General features: G+C 43.9%; 3 protein-coding genes across 5 annotated transcripts; 2 read left to right on the plus strand and 1 right to left on the minus strand.

Annotated features, from left to right (window-relative positions):
• The first annotated feature begins 5,944 nt into the window (after positions 1-5,944).
• Positions 5,945-7,738, plus strand: LOC138624600 (transcription factor JunB-like). 2 transcript variants are annotated; one of them, XM_069704933.1, is made up of 2 exons: positions 5,947-6,215; positions 6,468-7,738. In XM_069704933.1, the coding sequence occupies exon 2, from the start codon at positions 6,506-6,508 to the stop codon at positions 7,376-7,378; it is 873 nt and encodes a 290-aa protein (XP_069561034.1). In that variant the 5' UTR covers positions 5,947-6,215; positions 6,468-6,505; the 3' UTR covers positions 7,379-7,738. The 2 variants fall into 2 exon arrangements, with proteins under 2 accessions (XP_069561033.1, XP_069561034.1); XM_069704932.1 differs by having other exon boundaries at positions 5,945-7,738.
• Positions 7,739-8,886: 1,148 nt separating this feature from the next.
• prdx2 (peroxiredoxin 2) lies at positions 8,887-13,099 on the minus strand. Its single transcript, XM_069704934.1, has 6 exons — positions 12,989-13,099; positions 12,003-12,124; positions 11,590-11,743; positions 9,987-10,109; positions 9,738-9,868; positions 8,887-9,192 (listed from the first exon to the last, which is right to left on the minus strand). The coding sequence occupies exons 2-6, from the start codon at positions 12,103-12,105 to the stop codon at positions 9,110-9,112; spliced, it is 594 nt and encodes a 197-aa protein (XP_069561035.1). The 5' UTR covers positions 12,106-12,124; positions 12,989-13,099; the 3' UTR covers positions 8,887-9,109.
• Positions 12,891-21,503, plus strand: wiza (WIZ zinc finger a). 2 transcript variants are annotated; one of them, XM_069704920.1, is made up of 9 exons: positions 12,891-12,946; positions 14,820-14,920; positions 15,638-16,120; positions 16,260-17,045; positions 17,251-17,607; positions 18,723-18,937; positions 19,029-19,230; positions 19,310-19,469; positions 20,175-21,503. In XM_069704920.1, exons 2-9 carry the CDS (start codon positions 14,908-14,910, stop codon positions 20,329-20,331), a joined length of 2,373 nt encoding a protein of 790 aa, XP_069561021.1. In that variant the 5' UTR covers positions 12,891-12,946; positions 14,820-14,907; the 3' UTR covers positions 20,332-21,503. The 2 variants fall into 2 exon arrangements, with proteins under 2 accessions (XP_069561021.1, XP_069561020.1); XM_069704919.1 differs by lacking the exon at positions 12,891-12,946 and adding an exon at positions 14,199-14,276.
• The last annotated feature ends 358 nt before the right edge of the window (positions 21,504-21,861 follow it).

Raw genomic sequence — 21,861 nt, forward strand, 5'->3', positions numbered from 1 at the left:
ACATTCACTTCTCCTATTGTAACGCAAAAAGAGGAACTCTAGGGCTGATGTCAGACAGAGGACTCGAACACCAGTAGCTTTCCTCCCTGATCCACCAGTTAGGAACAAATCTGGCTTCGAAAAAAACAAAGGTGAAGCTATCTTATAAATGACAGCGCAATGAGCAAACTTTTAGTCACGTAGAGTTTATCAGCCTCCCTCATAGTTTCACAGCAAATGTGTGATGAGTCTTGTTTGGGTGTGTTTGACTCCCTACTTCTCAGTCATTTTACGGTTGTTTATAGACACCATATATTCCAGTCTATGACCTTTGTTGGACCTTTTGTGTGTGTTTTTTCTAATTGCTGCTGAAGTCCACTTTGGGTTCTTCTACTTGGACCATAAAAAAAGTATATTTCGTCCCCTTTTATTCGGAAGAAATATTCTCTAATGACTGCATCATGCACACATTGATCGGACACAATAAAGTTAATTTGCAGGAAGTCGTGTTAGCGGTAGAGATGCCCGTGTTGGTCTGTTAGTTGGTTTTCAACTGCAAACAAAAAAACAAAAATTGTGTCAGTGTCAGTGTAATTTGCATCCGCGTTACCCTCTGGACAAATTATATCTTTCTTTATCTCCTTACTTTTCATCCTATCCCTGGCTTTAGCTGTGCTGCTTTACAGCTGATCAGAACAACTTAGAGGATGCCGCGGTCAAACAGCCAATCGTAACCAGAGTAGCTAACACCAACATGCTCGCAGTTTTACCCCCCACTTATAATTACGTTCACATTTTCCTCTTTTTCAGACAAAAAAAGCAACAATGAGCCAGCTCAATTAATAAACCAAATGGGCATGTAAAATCAGATTACATCTAATTGCCCCACTTCCTGCTGTTTGCCTTTTTTTTTTTTCTTTTTTTTAACAGACTGGCAGAGTGACAGGGAGTTAAAGCATCTGTAAAGATGGAGGGGAAGTGGGAAGGACAGCTCCATATGCGTTACGTCAGCCTGAGGGGACAGCTGGGTCCGACTGTCTTTTCCTGCCACACTCATTTGGCCCCAGCAGTCATCATGTCTTGTGCTAAAGGTCTCTTGTCGCTACGAGGCTCCTTGGCACGATCTGGGAGCTACAGACGAAGAATATGCTGATTAAACATGCCTTCATTAAAACGATTACATGCATAAGGCGGTTTAATTTCCCACGGGCAGCCAAATAACGATGAAGGGGAGGAAGAGGAGCGAGAAGGGCTCTTGGTTGCGTGGAGGGGTTTGGATCAGAGAAGAGAGGAGGGGGTCAAAGAGAAATTGATGTGTGCTTGTTAGCGTTAATTTAAATGGCCCACACAGTCTTAAAGGACTAACAGTCCTTTGAGTTAATATGCTGTGTGAGGCAGTGAGCTGTCCTCGCCTCCAGGGGACAGCCAGCTTTTTACCCTGGCGAACACCCCTACCTGACTCACCACACCTACAGGCCGCTTCCAGGTCATCGAGCTTCCAGCGTGGAAGACCTTGCCAAAGACACAGGAGACACGTTACTTCTGGTTCATTTAATAAAGCCGGCAAGTGTTTTCAGTGCCCAAATGATCTGCGGATGCTTGTGGTGGGAGGCGAGATGGAGAGGAGGGAGTTAAAGATGCGACGGAGGCCAAATGAGCAACAACAGCCTTCAGGCACTCCTCAGTTTTGTCCTTTTCTGACAAAAGTTTTTCATTTTGAAGTCAAAGAAAAATAATTACAGAAGTTGTCAGAGGACGATATCAAACAACCAACTGAATAAATTTATAGAATCACTTTTGTGAATTTATTTTTTTCTAAATCCAAATCCCCGTCTTGATTCAACTCTCGCTAATTTCTGCTAAACTAATCTAGGTTTAAATAATTACTTAATGTTTTTTTGCATTTCACTTCCCACTATGGTTAAATTAGCTCCACTTCAACATGATTAAACTCTCAGAAAGAGATGCTTTGGTATGACGACATTATACAGCGGTGCTGGAAAGTTTGCGAACCCTTCAGAATTTTATATATTTGTGCATAAATTATGACTTAAATATCAGCTTTCCTAAAATATTACGCTTGGTCATTTATTTAATTATAAAATTCTGATTGAATCGATTCATCGATGATGACACGCTGTCCTGGTCAAGATGCAGCCAAACGGTCCGACACCATGACACTGCCACCACTGTGTTTTACAGATAGCATATGATTTATTTTCACTCTTTTCCTTTCTCAAAATATTTCGCTACTCATTGAAAACAAAATGGTCTATTTTGGTCACATCCATCCACAAAACATTTTCCCTACAGCTCTCTGGCTTCGCCTAACAAACTGCACACAGGCAGCAATGTTCGGGGTTATTCTGACGGTGGACTCGTGAACATTAACATTAACTAATGTGAGAGAGTACTTTAGTTGCTCAGGTGCCTCCCTGGGCTCCTTCGTGACCTCACGGCCTGTTATACGCTCTGCTCTTGGAGTGATCTTTGTTGGCGGACACTCCTGGGGAGGGTAACACTCTTGATCTTCTGTGGATTGAAGGAGTCCAAACTTTTTGGAGATGGTTTGATAACCGTTTCCAGCCCGATGAGCATCAACAACTAGTTTTCTGAGGTCTTCAGAAATTTCCTGATACACTTCAACAAACATGTCGTGAAGCTCAGACTTAAATACACTCACACCTGCCTGTCATCCCACTGACTGAAAACACCTGATTCTAATTTCATTGCTCATCCTGGAGGTTCACACTACGTTTGCCACTCTCAGATATGTAATATTGGTTACAAATAAATAAGTAAATAAATGACTAAGTACAATAGTTGTACTTCATTTGCTTAATCCTGTTCTCTTCATCTACTTTTAGGACTTCAGTTGATGTTTTAGGTCACATGTAGGCAGAAATGTAGAAAAATCGAAAGGGTCCACAAACTTTTAAGCACCACTGTAGAGTTTCTTCTAAGCGACGCACGGGTACAGTACCAATGTGACAGATTTAATTATTTCCTCTCGTGTGCTGTTGCTACTGCCGCACACAGTTCACTTCACCTGCCTTCAGTCTCTCTTCTGGGCTCAGCCAGCAGCCATCATGTAGCCCAGTGATGTGCTAATAGCCAGTGAAGTGCAGAAAAAGTGTCTTTTTATGGCTCAGCCGAAGGCGCTGTCTGCACCGCTGTGGCTGATTGCACCTATACACTCCTCCGTTGCCTTCGTGCTTGTTTCTCTTCATGTTTTTTGCTGCTGATGCTTTTGTTCTTCGCCGCCCTATCTGTCAACCTGAATCACACCAGCGTTCAAAGAAAGTGACAGAATTGCATGTATGAGGCGTTTGTACTGTGCTTCTGTGAATTTCCGTCCATAGCTGTATAAAATCATGCGCACGGGAGCAGGAAAAATTGTTCGGAGCCTCAGTGCCAATTAAAGGATCTCAAACAAGAAGTCACATGTATGTGTCCCTATAAACCACACAAAGCGTTTACATCTTCTGATTGTGACACTCACGGTAAGAAATCCTCTGTCTCATAATCAGAAACTAAAACCTCTCTCCACAAAAAAAACACCATAAATGTATAATAAATAAAAAAATACCCATGATTCATCATTCTATTTACAGTCTACTCTGAGGCAAAAAATTATCAGCATCAAGCCACATGCGATAAGAGGTCACCGATTTGTGTTATCTTAAAAAAGTGATTACGGTGACCTTTAGTGAGTGGATGAGGTTACTTTGAAACTGGAACTGACCACTGACTGATACTTCACCCGGTTTCCCTGAAACTACTTCTGTTTCTCTGTTTCCCCCTGATGTTTGTCCTCGCTGACAGGAGACCTGAGCTGCACATCAGACCGCTGTTTTCAACGGGAGGAGCTCAGCCCAAACTGACCGCTGCACGACGGCAGTCCACGCCTCAACATTCGACTCCAACGAGCGGAGGAAGGCCGATGAATATATGCACTTCAACACAGCTTTTATCAAACTCGGCATACTCGAGACACATCTGACATTATTCCTCGTCCTGAGGTGACTCACTTCGACTGAAAATGACATACCGTGACATATTTGAAAAAAACAAAAACAAACACTTGCTTGATAACTGCAATGTAGTAAGAGGTAAACAGTATCAAATTAAACTGTTTAAACATCTGTATGAGCACTAACGATGTCCTGATACCCACATTTATACAGTCGCTTCATTTTAACACATAAACTTCCTTGTGATTGTTTCTGTTGCTGTGTAGGAACTGTCAGAGAAATAACCCCGATGACGTCAAAGTGATGTCATCCAGGTTATCTCACTATCGGGACATTAACACAGGAAGTTTCAAACTGAGTGTGTTGAGCAGGCATTTGGGAGGCAATGAAAAGATGCAGTTAAACTGCATTAAAGGAACTATTGATTCAGCGTTTCAAGGGTTGGGATCCACACTAGGGAATAAATTGCCACTTCTGCTGTTTTCGACTTTTCTATTTTCTAATCTGTCTCGTGTGAGCCCCCGGAGGTTATGGTGTTGCAATAGCTACCAAATAGCTGCAGGACTTCTTTGAAATCACAAACACAGACAAAAAAAAACAAATAAGGGCTGTTTTTACAGCTCTAAACAGAAAAGCATGAAATGTCTGTCAAAGTGCCCACAAAAATCACAGCACGGGTCCAAATTACCTCATTATCTGCCACGTTTTACTGCAGCCTGGGAGAATACTCTGATATTAACAAACACATAAAGACACATAAAAAGTTGTTGTGAATTGTGTGATTTGGTCATTAACTTGTGGGCAGACAGAGCTGAAGTTGTTACAGCCAGCCAACCTGAAATACAGCTGATGTTGGTGTAAAATCCTGTCGGCACACTATTCCTTTAATTCAATTTATAAAGTCATTTTTTTTTAATAATTTTGAGCCCATGAGGGGAAAACTCTGCCAGATAAATTAAAAAAAAAAAACACTGCTAGATTATTCTGGTTTTGTCATAATAACACACACGCATGTGACCTGAGGATAGATATAAGCATAAGATAGGAAAGTTGCGGGAAAGATATGAGTGTGTGGGCGTGTGGCCCTCTGGGTAGTGATTCAGAGGTCATTACCATACAGGGGAGACAAAGACGTCTCTCTGTCAAACAGGTGTTCAGTTCAGGGGACATGTCCTCAATCTCAAATACCTAAGAGGCTCTGTCATGTGTTTACGTTCCCATAGGAACGAGTTCAAGGGGCAAACACTTCTAATAACAAATAAACACAAACAACAGCTGGCTAAAAGGAAGAAAACTGGATATTAGCTCTTAAAAAAGTCAATAATAAAACCATCTGAATTATGTGGGATTATTTCAAAGTCATTTTGTGGTGGAAAAATGTAATTAGTATAATATCCTTCCAGCCTGTATCTGATTATCTCTAAAGGTTGTTTTCATCCCACACATATAGGCTACAGAGTTCTGTCAGATATCCTGGGCATTTGCCAGACACCCGTTATGCTTCGTGCCTCTGAAGACATCACGCCCAAAGAGTTACCCATCCTTTCCCCGCCTGAGGGGGCTGGAGGAGGGCAGCGACGCGCCTTCCCCTCCGCCTCTCGCGTCCCTGGGAGCTGGACGCGCGCCAGGATGGGAACGGCTTCCTGCTCCTGTCAGAGGAACTGGTGCGCCGGCATACCCAAATATGGACTGGCCGATATCAGTTGGATGGCATGAGTCAGCAGCAGACTATATATCCTCTCGGATGGGAGTGCTGCTGAGGATGAAGGGCAAAGTGTTGTCCGGGACGTTCAGGTGTCCAGAATACAAACTCCGTTGTTTTGGTTTTGTTCTTGTTTCAAGCCGAGTGAGACATTCAAGCTTAAAGAGTCTGGATGTGCACTTGAGGAATTCTACGCGTTTACCTGGACGCAGTTTTCTCCTCCTCCTCCCCCCCCACCACCACCACCACCATCACCACCACCACCATCACCACCCCCCCACGCCTGATAAGCCTCGTCTTGTTTACAGTGCGTGATCCTGGCAACAACGTCATCTGACATCCAGGAGGCGGGGACCGCGGAGGAAACAACCAATCAGCAGCTTGGTTGAAGCGCTTCTCCAGCACGCTCTTATATAAGACATGAGCGCGCCGGCCGCCTGTCATTTAACAAGAAACAGGAGTGGAGATCACTCTTAAAAGAAGGAAAAGACTCTCCTACTCACGAGTGGATTGAAAACATCTGAATTAGTCACTGGACTCCGCTTTGAATTCAACTAAAGGTACAAATCGACGTCTTGGTACAGTACAGTTCCACTATTTTGGAAGATTTGCTCTGTTTTTGATAGCTTTGGTCTTCAGTATAATAATACAGCGGGACTTTGTGCTGGAGATTGACTCATTTGGGACACTAACGCCTCGGTGTCCGAGCAACAGCCCACTCTTGTATTTGACTGTCTAATTTTGAAATATGTCCACAATAATGGAACAGCCTTTTTATGACGACTCGTTTCTCTCTGCTTATGGCCATCCAGGCGCAGCGCTGCCAGACTACAAGCTGCTTAAGCAGAACATGAACTTGAACTTCTCCGATTCTTATCGGCACTCAAACTTCAAGTCACAGCACCTGCGCGCCGACAGTGATTTCTATTCGGCGGGGACGGCGGACGTGGGCTCCCTGAAGCTCGCCTCTCCGGAGCTGGAGCGCCTGATCATCCAGAACAGCAACGGGGTCATCACTACAACGCCGACACCTGCACAGTACCTGTACAACCGCGGGATCACAGAGGAGCAGGAGGGCTTCGCTGACGGTTTTGTTCAAGCGCTGGACGACCTCCACAAGATGAACCAGATGGCTCCTCCGAACGTGTCCATCGGCACCGGCGGGGTCGGCTGCTCGGCTCCAGCCTCGGTGTTCGGCTCGTCCATGCAGCACGAACCGCTCGAGTACACGACCCTGAGCAGCTGCGCCACGAACCCCGGCGCCAGCTATCCGTCCACCACCATCAGCTACCTGCCACACCACCAGTATCAGCATCCTCAGGCCGTTGCGCACGGAGCCCACCATTTCCAGCACTCTCTGGCCGGCATCCACTCGCAGCGCTACGGAGGGCTGAAAGAGGAGCCTCAGACAGTCCCCGACATGCACAGCAGCGACAACAGCACGCCGCCGATGTCTCCCATCGACATGGAGAACCAGGAGCGGATCAAAACGGAGCGCAAGCGGCTGAGGAACCGGCTCGCAGCCTCCAAGTGTCGGCGGCGCAAGCTGGAGCGCATCTCTCGCCTGGAGGACAAGGTGAAAGTGTTGAAAACAGACAACGCTGGACTGTCGAACACGGCGTCGGTGCTGCGGGACCAAGTGGCCCAACTCAAACAGAAAGTCATGACGCACGTGAGCAGTGGCTGCCAGCTCATGTTAGCGCCGAAAGTAAAGTCTTACTAAAAGACACGATGCACTTTGGAAAAAAAAAAAAAAAACACTGGACACGAACTGCACTGACAACACAATCACCAGACTTTATACGGGGTCCGTACGAGAACTGGATCGTTGTGGTTTCTACGGCTGAAGAAAAACACAGAAATCATACAAGACTAAAACACTTCGGGCATTTTTGACTAAGTTTTTAAAAGTGTCGTCTTGGCGTTGCCTGTTTACATTTTCTTTAATTGCTATTTGTGATGCCTCTCATGTAACTTATTTCTGTTATTCAGGTTGAGCCTGATGAGCCTGTCTTTTTTTTTTTTCTTTCTTTTTTTACTTGTACAGTATATATTTAAGTAAATGAAATTATGAAGTTAAGAAGTGTGTTCGTGTTTTATTCAATGAGGTCGTGTATATGACACTGCTGTCGTAATTCTCGCTTTTATTACCGCACTGTGGTCTCCGATCAGCAGTTAAGTTTACAGCAGTTTGACGTCGGAGACGTCCCTAGCGTAGGATTGTTTTCCCTCTTGACGTACATACGTCAGCCCATATATGGTAAGCATTGCTGGTAAACGTCACATCATGAGCAGGTTTCCGGGAACTCCCTCCTACGCTGCCCGTCAAACAGGCTGCGCGCTCCCCTTCACACCACAACGTGTGTGCGTAACTGAAGTTTGTCAATGAGTGGTTTATTCTTGTTCAGGGAGTTTCCCCCATTCTGCTTTCAATTTCCCTAAACAAGTCGTGAGAACACGGGAAAAAAATGGTTGAACAAAAGTTCCAGATAAACATCCAAAACAGACTTTCTGTTTGATGGTTGAAGGGCTGCTTACAAGAAGTGATGCTAAAAAAAAAAGATGACGTATAAATGACGGGCAGGAGGTCACAAATAACAAGTTGATTAAATGAAGACGTAAAATAAGAATTTCTGTAGCTGAACATTAATGATTTAACACTGCTGTTGCAGTAAATTAAACAGATTACAGGAGAAAATCAAAAATAATATCATACATATGGATAGCTATTTTCCTGAAACAGTGACATCTGTGGCTGGGACAGTCATACAGGTCTGTACTTCTACCACATCCAACAGTCCAAGCTTTCCCAATTTGCTTCTGTGCCATTTGGCAACAGCCGGTTGTTTTGCTGAGTCAACCACCACAACAAGTCCAATATTAACCAAGACTTGGCGTCCTCGCAATGCACTCAGATCTCCTGCCAGGCGCACGAGCCAAGACCGATTAATTCCAGCACATTAATTCCACAAATGTCTCTTTGGAGTTAAAACGTCCAAGTTTTCAGTAAAAGAGAAGGCAGATGATTGCTGCCACCTAGAGGCCACGAATGGAACAGCATCCACACTATAATAAGACCGAGTGACACAAAAAAGACTAAAACACACTTCAGTGATTTTTTTTTTCTTTTTTCTTCCCCCAACTGTTTTAATAAAGATGGTAGCAAATCAGTAATGACAGCAAGGGAAAATAATACTTTTTGAAAAAAAAAAGAAGAACAAAACATCTAAACTTTCAGTGCTTGAGACTACGAGGTTACCCCACCGATTGTAGACTGGATATACAAAGATAACAGGATTTCATGGGTTTTTTTCTTTCTTTCTTTAAGATTAGCTGTAGAATTTTGTTTTAATAGACTACATTGGACGCCATGAGATACTTCTTCATAGGGACACCTCTCATCTGAAGGCAAGTGCTACGGTTAGGAAATGAGCTGGATAGGAGACCTTCACATTTACTGCTTGGAGAAGAAGGCTTTGCTCTTCTCCACGTCGGGAACGATGGTGTCACTGCCGGGTTTCCAGCCGGCGGGGCACACTGCGGAGGGAAGAGGGAAGGAGGGTTAGTTTACCTCAAGCTGTTGGTTGGAGACGCTGAACTTTGTGTAACCTGGAGGATAAAGTGCATGTGTGACTGCCCCGGAGGGTAAACCAACAACACAAGACTTGTAGGTGCACAAACTAAGTGAACCCGTCCAACTCGACTCACAGCTGCAGGCAACTTCAGATAAAACCAGTTTCTGTTCCGCTCAAACTTTTGCAGGTTTAGGTATAAGATGTGCAGATTGAAGCATCAGAAATTACACGTCATCAAATTAGATGGAAGTAAAGTGGCAAGTATGGAAAATGCAAAAACAACAACAACAACAACTGAAAATGCCACACTACAAATCTAATGTAGAGATAAAGGGTGAAAAAGGGACTCAGACATTCATAAACCAAAAGATTTGATCTTTAAAGCACCCGAATGAGATAAGGTAGACGATGCAGAACCACGGCATAAAATGTTTATTTTCAATTTTTTTTTTTTTCCCAAAAAACAAAACTCATTGAATTTGCGTGTAATATCGGAGTTTGACTCACCCTCTCCGTGTTTGTCGGTGTGCTGGAAGGCTTGAACCAGGCGCAGAGTCTCGTCCACCGAGCGGCCCACGGGCAAGTCGTTGATGGTGATCTGCCTCAAGATGCCCTTGTCGTCAATCACAAACAGACCCCTGAGAGGCACAAGATGCAAGGTTCAGTCTTACACTTAAAAAAAAAAAAGGAAGCATTTTAATAAACAAAGCTGCCTTTCAGTCAAAAACCTCTTCCATAAAGAGCAGTGTAACCGACCTGTACGCGATGCCGTCGTCCTCCTTCAGCACACCGTAGTCTGTGGAGATGGACTTGGTGAGGTCTGCTACGAGAGGGATCTTCATGCTACCCAGACCTCCCTGCTTCCGAGGTGTGTTGATCCTGTAGAGAAAAAAAAACAAAAAACATCTCATGTTATTCTTCTTTAAAAAAGAAAGTGCAGATTGAGTCAGAGGCCGTTACATCAGGACTTATCAACACCGAGCAGAGAAGCAGCGTGATCGGAGATAAACGGGGTGTGTGCGTGTAAAAAAAACCTTCACCATTAACCCACCGAGCCAAACGGCACATATCACAGGAAGCTGTGACTTTTCAACGATGCCGGTTGCTTCTTTGTGCGCTAAATTGCCAGCGAGAGAAAAAACTTTTAAGTTAAATCCCAATTGAATCAGATCTCCATACCCGCTGCTCATCAACTTGTATGTCAGGAACAACAAAAGAAAATTGCCTGAACTTGTAAACTAAACTAAGCTTGAAAAACGGAGGACACGTCTAAAGAGTAATATCTTTACTAATTTCTTTGCAAGTAAAATAAGTCCCAAAGTCCCAATCGTACCACGTATAAACCCAAACAGCTGATCTTATCCTGTCTGACGACACGAGCAGCTTCTCTTTGTCTAAAGTGCTGTCGAGTAATCCGTCTTTGAAATCACAGTAAAATGTCTGCGATGCCAGCGACATGAGGCCGACATCACATCTGACTTTGTACGAAAAATTAACACAAAATCACATATTTGCATGGAAAGCTGAGCGGTTGCCACGACTACCACGTAGTCGGCACATGAGCACTGAGAAACGAGTTCCTGCCGTCGGTCCCAGCAGGTCGGACAGTCGCCGCATGGCTTCTTTCTTTCCCTGTCAATCCGTACTTATCAAATAAAGGCATTAACCACCCGTAAAAAAAAAATATCTTTGAAGAGAATAATAATGCATTTGCTTTTCATAGCAATGATGCAAAAGTTGTACAAGATTTCTTTTCTTTTAAATTGCTAAGATCAGAGCATCACAAACTCCCGTAAATTATGACAAGACATCTTTGACAGCATTTTATGGTTAAAAACATGAACTATATAACAATTTGATCACATATCTTATTTTTCTTTTTGATATAAAGACTAATATAATAAAAAAAACTCTTCAAGTATATCAAATGATGGAAGATCTAGACTGTTTTGTAAAAAATAAAAACAATATAGCATGTATGGGTAACTCTTACAATAACTCAGATAAGCGCTTTAAAGTAGAGAGAAATTATCCTGATAAGAGCCAAAGGTTCACTGGGTCAACGGTGTAAAAAAGTACAACTAACACGGTACATTTTCATACCAGTCCTAATCTTGTATTTATATTATTTTGCCAAATCCCAACAAGAATAGACCAGCTTTGTCCAAATGCATTTTTTTTTTTTTTTAAATCACCATTAACCTGCAGGATAATCACTAAAATATGGGCAAAGGGACACTTTTTGGGAAAGCAGCTTTGTTTAATCCACCGGTTGGCACGTTGGCTGTGAGCTCAGGACAATTGAAGTAGTCAAGTTCCCACAAAATCCTGATTTTCCGCTGTAAGCAGGAATTCTTACCACGCCAAGTGACTGAAATGGGAGTCGACGGAGCAGCCGATGACCTCGCAGTCGAGACGGCGGAAGTCCTCTGCCCGGTCGCTGAAGGCCACGATCTCGGTGGGGCACACAAACGTGAAGTCCAGGGGGTAGAAAAAGAAAATCACATACTTCCCTGAAGCACAGAGACAGAAAAAAAGAAGAGAAATAAGACTTTATTCATCTCACTGTGTGGAAATTTAGTCGTCACTGCAGCGTAGAAACACCGTTTGGAGAAAGAAAGAAAAAAAGGCGCACACAATAAAAAAAAAAAATTACAAATATGCATAATTTTAGAAACAGTAAGACCAATGAATAAATACAAACACAAACTGTACACAACTTGGGACCGACTACTAATACTGGAGAATATCTGAGTGATAAAACCGTGTTACCTCTGTAGTCCGACAGCTTGATGTCCTTGAACTGTCCATCCACCACCGCTGTGGCTTCGAAGTCGGGGGCGGGTTTGCCAATCTTAGCATTTCCAGAGCTCATGATGCTTGGTGGTTAAAGACTGCAGAAAAGATACAACACGCATACAAATAAGTCGCCAGAGAAACATTTCCTTGATGCTGTAGGCAGATTAGTTCAACCGGGGTGGAGCCTGAACTGATAGCAACGTCTTTGCAGGTTCAAAGGTTTGTTCAGTGAGGGAAACCCTGCGAAGTCACATGCAAGTCATGTTCAACCAGCAGGGAACAAAAGCCCCATTAGGAAGCTTACATAACCATGATAAGCAGAATCTTCTAAGGATATTTAATATAGCTTTCAAGAAGGAAGGTCTTTTTTTTTTTTTTTTTTAAACTAAAGTTGCAGATTTAACCTGCAACTATATAAATATGTCATATAGAAATGTATGATAATATTAAATGTACATAATTAATAATTAATTCTAAAACTAGTACAGTGGACAAGTTGTGGATAAATATGCGTTATGATTGCATTTTCTATCACCATCATTTAAAAAAATAAATAAATAAAAATAAAAATAAAAATAAGGCAAAAGCTACCAAAAGACATCCGCGCGCGCGTTCAGTGTCTGAACGTTTGATGTTTAAACTCGAGGGTCACGTGAAGCTCAAACAGCTGAAGGCGGAAGAAAACGACGGAAAACCCGAAACGGTGCAAAGCTGCAGCAGAGGGACAAAAGAAGGAGCCGGAAACAGGCCCAGAGACTCAGGAGGAGGAGGAGGAGGAGCAGGAGGAGAGCTAGCTCAGCGTTAGCTTCACCGGCTACACCGGGTTTAGCTTCTCTTTGTTCCGGGAGAAACACTTCAGTCGTCCGGCTGAAGCCGCGCGGACTGAAGGACTGAAGGACTGAAGGACTCCTCCCGGGGTGAGAACCACCGACCTGCCGTTTCTCTTGGTTCAAACTCACCTGTCTTTACGGAAAGTCGTGGAGAAAGTTGGCTGCAGAGACGTCTGCTGCTTTGCAGAAGAAGAGCGGAGACGAAGGAGGCACGTCTGCGTGCAATAAGTAGGCAGGGACATTTTTTTGTGGCTCCCCCGGAAGTTAAAAGGACTTCCTTCAAAGTAAAAGCTGCAAATACCATTCACAATGCTTTCGTAACCTTTGCCTGTGTAGTATGTGGTTCTCTGAATTATGCAGAGGTGAAAGACATTTTTAGATTCAATACTTATTAATAATAATAATAATAATACACTTTTTTTGTATAGCATCTCCCTCTGAGAGATTAATAAAATATATATCTATCTATCTGGAAAAATCATACTCGTATAAACAGTGTTTAAAATGTGCTCTGGAGCAGATGTCTCACTTCAGGGAGTAAGACTCGTACAACATATTTGTGGTCTCCACGAAAAAGCAAGAAGCACATGAAGTTCTGCGGCCACCGGACCGACAGACCACAAGTCTACTGGCTCCTTAAAGTCCAGACCGAGCGTGACCTCTGGTGCCCTGGTCGAACAGGGAAGGAACAACATCACTCTGTTTCAATGAGAAAGTGCTCCGATTATCTGAGGCACAATCCTTATTTCATAACTACATAAATCTGCAGTATGTTCTCAACCATAAATCAGAGTTTTGTGTGTTTACTGTTTAACATTTCAGACTTTTCTTTACTACTCTCAGCTTGCCTGACATGTTACTCGAGATATATATATATATATATATATATATATATATATATATATATATATATATATATATATATATCCACAGTACAATGTAATGTGCACCAAATCAACCATAACATTAAAAACCACGGACAGCTGAAGCATACAACCGCCCAGCAATAAACCCTCCTTTTATAAGCAACATTCAGCTGTTATTTAAATGTGATTGAGAGAATTATTGATTTATTTAAATGGTCTTTTGATATAATTTGTGGTGCTGTTAAACTTTACTGGGTTATGTTGAGATATGTTCCTAATATATATATATTTTTAAATAAATTACTTATTTCCTGAGCATTGCATTAAATAAAAAGCATCATTTTTAGTGGGTTACTAGACACTGAAAATTAAATTAGTAAACAGAATTTTTAATGGCATAAATAAACTAATTCGACCTTTATTTTGTCAACTCCAGCTGTGATGTTATGCGACTCTTATTTTGAAACAGCCCAGTTTCAGGAACGTCTGGTGTGCTACTTCCGCTAATCTCGTGAACTGACAAGCAAGAGGCGGTCTCCTTGGGGTTTTAGGTAATTTTCACTTTTAATCAAAAGTGCGCATTTTAGTTTCGATTCCACTCGAAGGCAAAAGATTCGGAGCCTTTCGCCATTTTGCTAAAATAATACGCAATTAAGGCTACCGCGCGGCTAACGTTAGCATTCCCGAGCAAAACAAAAGGGTTGCAACAGAGCTAGCCCAAGTTAGCTTTAAGTTACAAGATGTGCTCAGCCACTTACAGCTTATCGAGCTGTTATTTACATATATTGTTGAAATACGAACGACAGAATTAGAAATAAGTCTGTTTATTAGTGAGAAACGTTCGAACAAGCTGTCCGGTTGTAAAACACTATAACATGTTTAAGCAGCAGGCTACTTTTTATCGCGAGGTTTCGTCGTCTCGCGATATTTCAAGGTGTCGCGCTGTTCGAGCAGCTGGTTTGACTTTTTTAATGATCAACTCTGAGGGGATCTCTACAAAGTTACATATATGTTTGCATTTTGAAATCTATGACGGATAAAGTTCTGCAAATTGATCTTAACAGTACTAACACTGAATTTTATTTTATTTTCAGTTTTTTTTTATTTACTCTGGTGCTTCAGGATCTGCAGGAAAACAACTTTCTCATACCTCAAATTAAAACCCACATTTTTTAGCATCCAATGGATTCACAAGGTAAGAAAGACGTTTAACCATAGGGCCCCAATACTCACATCGTATCTCGTATTTATCTTTCCGTGTGATGAACCATTGCTGTCCATTCTTGTTCGTTTAATGTCACCTTTTATTTGTTCATTCAGTCATAATGGGACACCTCAGTTTTTACCAGAAATGTTTCATGAATCCAGTCTCTAATCTAAACTCGACCTCTCTTCCGCTATAACTCCCTCTATTGCAACATATTTAAGGCTTTTCAAATCCCCTCACAACATTTCAATGGTATTTAAATCAGGGCTTTGACTACGTCATTCCCTTACCCTCCATCTCTCTTTGTTTTGAGTACATCTCCTCTATCTTTACGCGCTATTTCAAAGAGTATTGAGTATTTGTTTTTTTCCGAGGTGTTGAAAAATTAAAGAATTTCGATGGGATGATCTTGTGTTTTTTCACTGGACTGTTAAGAAATTTTGAGAAAAAGAAAGAACTAGTATCAGAAGATAACTCGCGTCAAGATGTTTGAATTGTGCGTGTTGAGCATCTCTACTGATTTGTCTTCATCGCCACTCAAATAGTTATTAAATATTGACATAAGCAGAAGGAGAATAGCAAAACCTCCAGTCAGTCTTCATTATAAAACAAGCTTCAGGCTTGTTTGTTTTCTTTGCCCTGAGACGCTGATTTAAAAGCTCTCCCGTTCAATTTTGTCGATCTCCCATCTGAACGTCTCCGCAGCAACACCGCAGCCCGTCATGTGCGAGGTGTGTGGAACGTACTTCGAGACACGACGAGGGCTCTCCAGCCACGCCCGCCTCCACCTACGCCAGCTCGGTGTGACGCTGTCAGAAAACAGCGGCGCTCCCATCGAGCTCCTCTACCAGCTCATGCAGGAGAGAAACAGCTCCCTCCCAGATCTGAGGTCAGAGTCGCCGGCTCGGGGGTCGAGCCCTTTAAAGAAAACGTCCCAGCAGGAGTCCAAGACGCCGTCGGAGGACACGGATACCTCGAGCAAGGCGGCGGTCAGAGTCGTGACCACCCCGCTGAAGATGGATCATCAGGGATCTCCAGCCAGACCGAAAGAGTCTCCAGCGTCTCTCCTCCCTTCATCTCCATCTGCTCTCAGGCCAGCCGAAGGCAGCAGCTCGTCTTTCTCGGAGCACCAAAACCCGACCAAGCCGCTGTGGGCGCCGCTGGAAACCGACGCCCCCATAACCTTAAGTAAGGCTGAATTTCTGAATTATTGTCTTGAAGAAATGTTGAACTTGAAGAGGGGAGTAGCTGTGTATACAATTATGTTATATGTAACATTCATGCTGACTTTGCACCTTTTTTCACATCCATCTCTCGACTCTCGCAGCTTCAGACACCCGAGACGAAGTCCACGTTTGCCAACTTTGCGGCTGCTGGTACGAAACACGCAAAGGCCTGTCCAGTCACGCTCGGGCTCATCTGCGCCAGATCGGCATCGCTGACAGCGAGATCAAGGGCAGCCCCATTGATTTTCTTTACCAGATCATGGAGGAGGAGGACATGAAGCCCATCACCACAGAGCAACAGGATGAGATTAAATCCAACATTTCTCCCCGGTCCTCCTCCAAACGTCCCTCCAACGTGTCCTCCGCGCCCGCATCTCCCAGCAAACGTCCCAAAACGTCCGATTGTAAGTGCGTCCTGTGCGGGGAGGAATTTGAGAATCGCAAGGGCCTGGCCAGCCACGCACGCTCTCACCTGCGTCACATCGGGGTGAGCGAGTTGGTGGGGAAAAGCTCTGCGATCGACGCCGTCCAGGAGCTGGTCAGCCGCGGTATGCTGGAGGCGGTGCGCTCTCCCAAAACAAACACCACCTCGTCCGCGGCGCCGCCTTCTCCAGCTGCTCCGTCTCCGGCTCCCGGTCATTCCCGGGCCTCGTTTTCCTCCTTCTCGCTGAGCTCGGCGAACATCTCTCAGCTTCCTCACACTGCCGGTAACAGGGCCCCGAAGGCTAAGAAAGGTTTTCGACTCGCGGTGGACCCCCTCCTTAAGAAACCCAAGCCCGAGCCCGTAGAGACCGAAGTGTCCGTTCAACCGAAGGCACCCGGCACGAACATCAGGTCTCCCATGAAGTCACCCGCTGCCGTCGTTTCTACAAAGCCTCTCAACTCGGGTAAAGATCATTTCAATTAAATGCTGGCAAACGCTATTATTTAGCACCTTATTATTCCTTTTACGAGCTCCAGTGGCGTTCATCTTTAAATCCTGCTCTCAGCTGCTGTGACACACCTTGTTTGGTTTTTGCATTGATTCATTTGCTTGTTTGTGTGTTTGCACCAAAATGTGGACGTGTAATGTCTATTTACGTCCCGCCACAGATATTCATTCTCCACCGACGGTCCTTTGCGACTTCTGCGGTCAGCTGTTCGACACCCGCAAAGCCCTTTCCTGCCACGCCCGCGCCCACCTGCGCCAGCTCGGCCTCACGTGGTCGATCAAGACGTCGCCGATCGACCTCCTCAGGGAAGTCATGATGCAGGGCGAAGACGGCAGGAAAGACTTGGCGCCCGTCAGGTCTTCGGCGCCGGGTAAAGCCACGTGGACGCCTCAGAGCTGCAAAAGGTCCCTGGACGGCCTCCCGTCGGGGGAAGCAGCCTCCAACTCCTGCACCTCACCTCTGGATTTTTCCATGAAGGAGAAATCTCCCTCCGGCAAGAGTGGAGCCGCACACCTCGGTAAGTTCATCTGTAGAGCACATCTAAAGTAAAGGAATATATTTTTTTTATTATTATTATTTCTGCAACAAACTTGTAAATTGTACACTTAATGTACAATTTACCATTGAACGAAACTACAGCTGTTTTGGAAAATTATAGCACAGCCATTTTTTTTAAAGATTTACATTCAAAACGGTTACAAATGAGGCTGATTGCAACAGACAGCACATTGTTGGTTTGGGTTATTTCACCATAACCTGTTATCAATAAGAACAACAGGCCTCGGTATATAACAGCAGCCTTATCCTTTAAAAAAAACTCAGACTTTGAACTCTGAAAGATTAGCAACTTTTCCACATAATCTGCCTTTATGAAACTCAACCCACAATGCAATGCTGCCCTCATGCACATGCCGCATCTGAGGCAAGCTTTCAAGTTTTATCCGCAGAAAGTGGAACGTAGCTTGCGGGTTTAAAAAGTGAAGTGCCATAAATTGCAATACCACTGAGAACCACTGGGGGTTGGCTCTAAAAAACTTCTGGCTCCATTGACTCCCATTCAACTTCTCTCATTAAATACAAGGTCAATTCATTTTTTTTTTCTTATTCTTTTTCTGGCGGTCCATCTGAAAATAATCCCATCATCAATTACATATTAGGCCTCAAAAAGGGGCGTGTTTAGGGTGGGTGTGTCTGTTTGATTGACAGGCCAGTGGTGCAGTCAGGTTTCCACCGGAGATGGGCGGGTCATAGTGTCCTCGGTTTCCAAGTCGGATGGAGTCGGATCCACGGCTCGCTTCTGCGCAGCTCGTCCAAATTTGGTCACTTATGACTCCAAAATAGCCCGAAATCCAAACTCGAGGCTTCGAAATGGCCGTTCACAAACCCATTAGTGAGGTCACGGTCGGTTGCCACTTAGTTTGATCTCCCTGTTTGTTCTCCAGGCATCACTCTGCTGTCCCTTTAATTACTATTCATACCCGTCTACACTGCTGCTGTTCAGCTGATCAGAGTGTGCAAACCTCTCACTGTGGTCACAACTAGAAATCACAAAGATTTACAAAAGCTGGTGATACTCTTCTGTTACTGGTCATCTGTAGAAGTTGACATTACGTCCTCTCTCGTTTGTGTCAGACGCGTCCTGCGAGCTTTGTGGGTTCAGCTTTGAGAACCGTAAGGCGCTGGCCAGTCACGCCCGAGCTCACCTGCGACAGCTGGGCATCTTCGAGTGGAAGGCGGACGGAGCGAGTTCCCCCATCGAACTCCTCAGCGAGTTGATGCAGAGAGACCCGGTCAAGGTGGCCGAGATAACCCGACGCTATCGTATGGGAGACCTTTACATCAAGAAGGTGGGCTGAAAAGATGTGCTGAGAGTGACAGATTTTAGGTACGCAGGATGAATGTTTTAGTGGATTCTGCTCTGCTGTGATTCTCCTTCAGTCCCAGAGACCTGCCGCTTCGCCCTCTCTGTCCACGGACTCCGACTCGGTGCCCGGCGGCGGCCTGAAGCCTTCGATGCCGCACTACGAACACAGAGCGAGCAGGGAGGAGACGGGCGTCGCCGCCGCCGGCTCGTCCCGACCGTCACAAGGCCACGGGCGCACCATGGGGGCCCACGGCGGCGGCCTGCGCACCCCGAGAGGTGACGGACGAAAGGCCGATGAAAGAAGTTGTATTTTCCCTCTGGATGTGACTGTAATTCTTCTCCTGCATGATTTCAGGGGTTCATCCGCTGAAACACAGCGTGCCTACAGGGGAGGAAAGTCACGACGGCAGCTACCGGCAGCCGTCGCGGTCCGGCAGCATCCCGGCTATGCTGCCAAAGCCACCGCTGACACCGCTGGTCAAACTGGTGGGAAAAATCTACTCCCTCAAATGCAGGTGAATCTGTAAAGAACCGCTGTGATGGTATTTGGTTGCTGTAGAAACCAAAAATTATTCTGGTTAGTTTTGGTTTCATGCTGCAATTTGATTATGTATTTACGTCCTGTTTTCATCACTTACATGAGCTGCGTCTCCCTTCTGCTGCAACTATACTATTATAATTATTATTTGTATTATGCCACTAATACGAGCACTTGTTTTCCTTTTTAAATTGACTTTTGATTTTCTTCTTTGGTGCAATTAACAATTTAAACACTTGTTTCTCCCCATTTGCTACCAAAGCTCATTTTTCTTCGTCTTTTATTGTTTAATGGGAGACAATAGCCTCAACTTCCTGTAATTGGTCCAAAACATGGTTGGAGTTTAACCTGAACCGAGACCTCCTCTTTGGTGGCATTAAAGTTTGTTCCTTCGATCCGAGGCAGCTTTCACACCTGCTCAAACAGGGAAGGTGTGAAAACACCCCACGTTATCTCAATAATGTTCAAAATACTGGGAAACTAGGTAAAAGAAAAGTTGGACATCTTTCTGCTGTTTATTTCTTTAAAAAAAAAAACGTTTTGATATCTGCAATAACAGATAATCAGCACTGAATATTATTTAATTAGACTTCTGTGTTCATTTAATGTGATCACAGACCTGAATGAACACATGATGCCCGTAGAAGTTGTTTTTATTTAACCTATCTGTCCTGTTGTTCAGGTTCTGTGAAGAAGTGTTTCATGGACCTCTGTCCGTTCAAGAGCAGTGGATCGCACACCTGCAGAAACACATCCTGTCTCTGGGCTACAAAGGCAAAGCGTCCCCTCCCGCGACGCCCGTGGCGGCGCCAGCGCTCGTCCACCCGGTCGCCGTCTAGTCCCATAAATCTTTTGTAATTTACTTCAAGAAGGATGTTCGTGAGTTTTAAATGTCAAAGTCCAAGAAGATGTGTTGTGTCTGTGTCTACTTGAAGTTTAGAAATTGTCAGAAAATGTGATGTTTCGTTCTTGACCTGTAGAGGGCGAACACGAGCCTTATGAAGGAGAAAAGCAGCACAATGTAATCCACTCAGGTAAAACAGGACACCGATCACAGGATGTCGACGGAGCTTCACTCCTCCTGCTCGTACATCCCTTTCACTTGAACTGGTGCTTCGTGTATTTTAAGTAACATATCCTACAATGAGAGATCAGTGAATGAATATATCTTCTCAGCTTTGTCCGACTTTCCATTTAATTTCTTTATCTCCTGTGTATTCCTTTGAATCCAGCCTTCTTTTCCTTGTTTTTTTAAGTGTTTTACTCCAAATATGAAACGATTTCATTTGGTTTTCTTTAAAATATTGTCTGAAACCAGGAAGTTAGACAGAATTTGCCATTTTTGACGAAAATGCCTCTAATGTTTTTTTTTCTGGTTATTTGACATTTCCTTTTTAACCATTACATAAATTAAATTATGTATTGTAAATAAACAATGTTTATAGTGTACGGGGCATGTTGTTTTATTTCCAAATTCTATGTAAATGAGTTTATAATGATAAACAACCTGCACGTCACCAGCAGCCTCAGTCCTCACTGTTCAGGCTCAGCGGACGTCTTCAGTTTGAATACAATCCAATACACTGAACCATTTTCTGTGTATTTCAGCACATAATTCTCCCCCGTGTTACTCCATCAACGTGGACTTTTGTTTCTTCTTTCCGACGTGTTTTCCTTTCGCTGCGTCTGATTGATTGTTTTGTTGAAGAAACACTTTCGCTGACACAGCTTTCTTTAACCACTCTTGTTTTTTGTTGTTTTCTCACAAGCTTATTAATCACATTGCTTTTTTATGATCTGCACCTGTATAGTGCCCCTTTACATGGGTGTCTTGCCCGAGGACACTTCGGTATGTGGAGAGAAGGAAGTGAACATCAGCCTTCCCGGCTTTTACAATGATTTTTTTTTTTTTAGTGTTCAGTAGAAAGGTCTCCGGCTGAAGACAAACATGGATGCAGCAGGCCCTTTATGCCACCTGTAACAATAAAAAAAAAAAGATCAAATAACTTTACTCTTTAGACGTGTTGATTGAGTCTGTTTTGATCCCAGCTGTGACTTTAAGACGATGTTTGTGACTTCAGATCCGAACGATCTGAGCTTCCCTCCCTCGAGTCCACTCGGTTCCTTCTGTGGCTTTTTATTTGATTTCCTCCACTTTTCTGGGGCTGCAGACATCAATGACGTAGATCGTTCACGTTTCACGTCGTAGGAGTGACAACAGGCTGACTGATGGGGGACGGGGGTGGGGAGGGAGGTCATCAATCTTACTGCCTCTATGACTTCTGCAACAGGTCATCCATTTATTTATTGTTTTATATCCTTAAGAAGAGGAGGAATAAATTGCTTTTAAACATAATTATTCAAAATTT

This window comes from Brachyistius frenatus, unplaced genomic scaffold (genome assembly GCF_029030835.1).
Source record: "Brachyistius frenatus isolate BFR_SWC_R1_liver_20210118 unplaced genomic scaffold, ASM2903083v1 Contig_53, whole genome shotgun sequence".
Lineage (NCBI taxonomy): Eukaryota > Metazoa > Chordata > Actinopteri > Embiotocidae > Brachyistius > Brachyistius frenatus.

Excerpts from the sequence above, each read along its gene's own strand:
- LOC138624600 (XM_069704932.1), top strand. The coding sequence starts at position 6,404 with ATGTCCACAATAATGGAACAGCCTTTTTATGACGACTCGTTTCTCTCT.
- prdx2 (XM_069704934.1), bottom strand. The coding sequence starts at position 12,105 with ATGAGCTCTGGAAATGCTAAGATTGGCAAACCCGCCCCCGACTTCGAA. Across the intron at positions 10,110-11,589 it reads CATTTCAGTCACTTGGCGTG|GATCAACACACCTCGGAAGC; the intron begins GTAAGAATTCCT and ends TTTTCTCTACAG. Across the intron at positions 9,869-9,986 it reads GACGACGGCATCGCGTACAG|GGGTCTGTTTGTGATTGACG; the intron begins GTCGGTTACACT and ends TGTGCCTCTCAG.
- wiza (XM_069704920.1), top strand. Across the intron at positions 16,121-16,259 it reads CGACGCCCCCATAACCTTAA|CTTCAGACACCCGAGACGAA; the intron begins GTAAGGCTGAAT and ends CGACTCTCGCAG. Across the intron at positions 19,470-20,174 it reads ATCTACTCCCTCAAATGCAG|GTTCTGTGAAGAAGTGTTTC; the intron begins GTGAATCTGTAA and ends CCTGTTGTTCAG.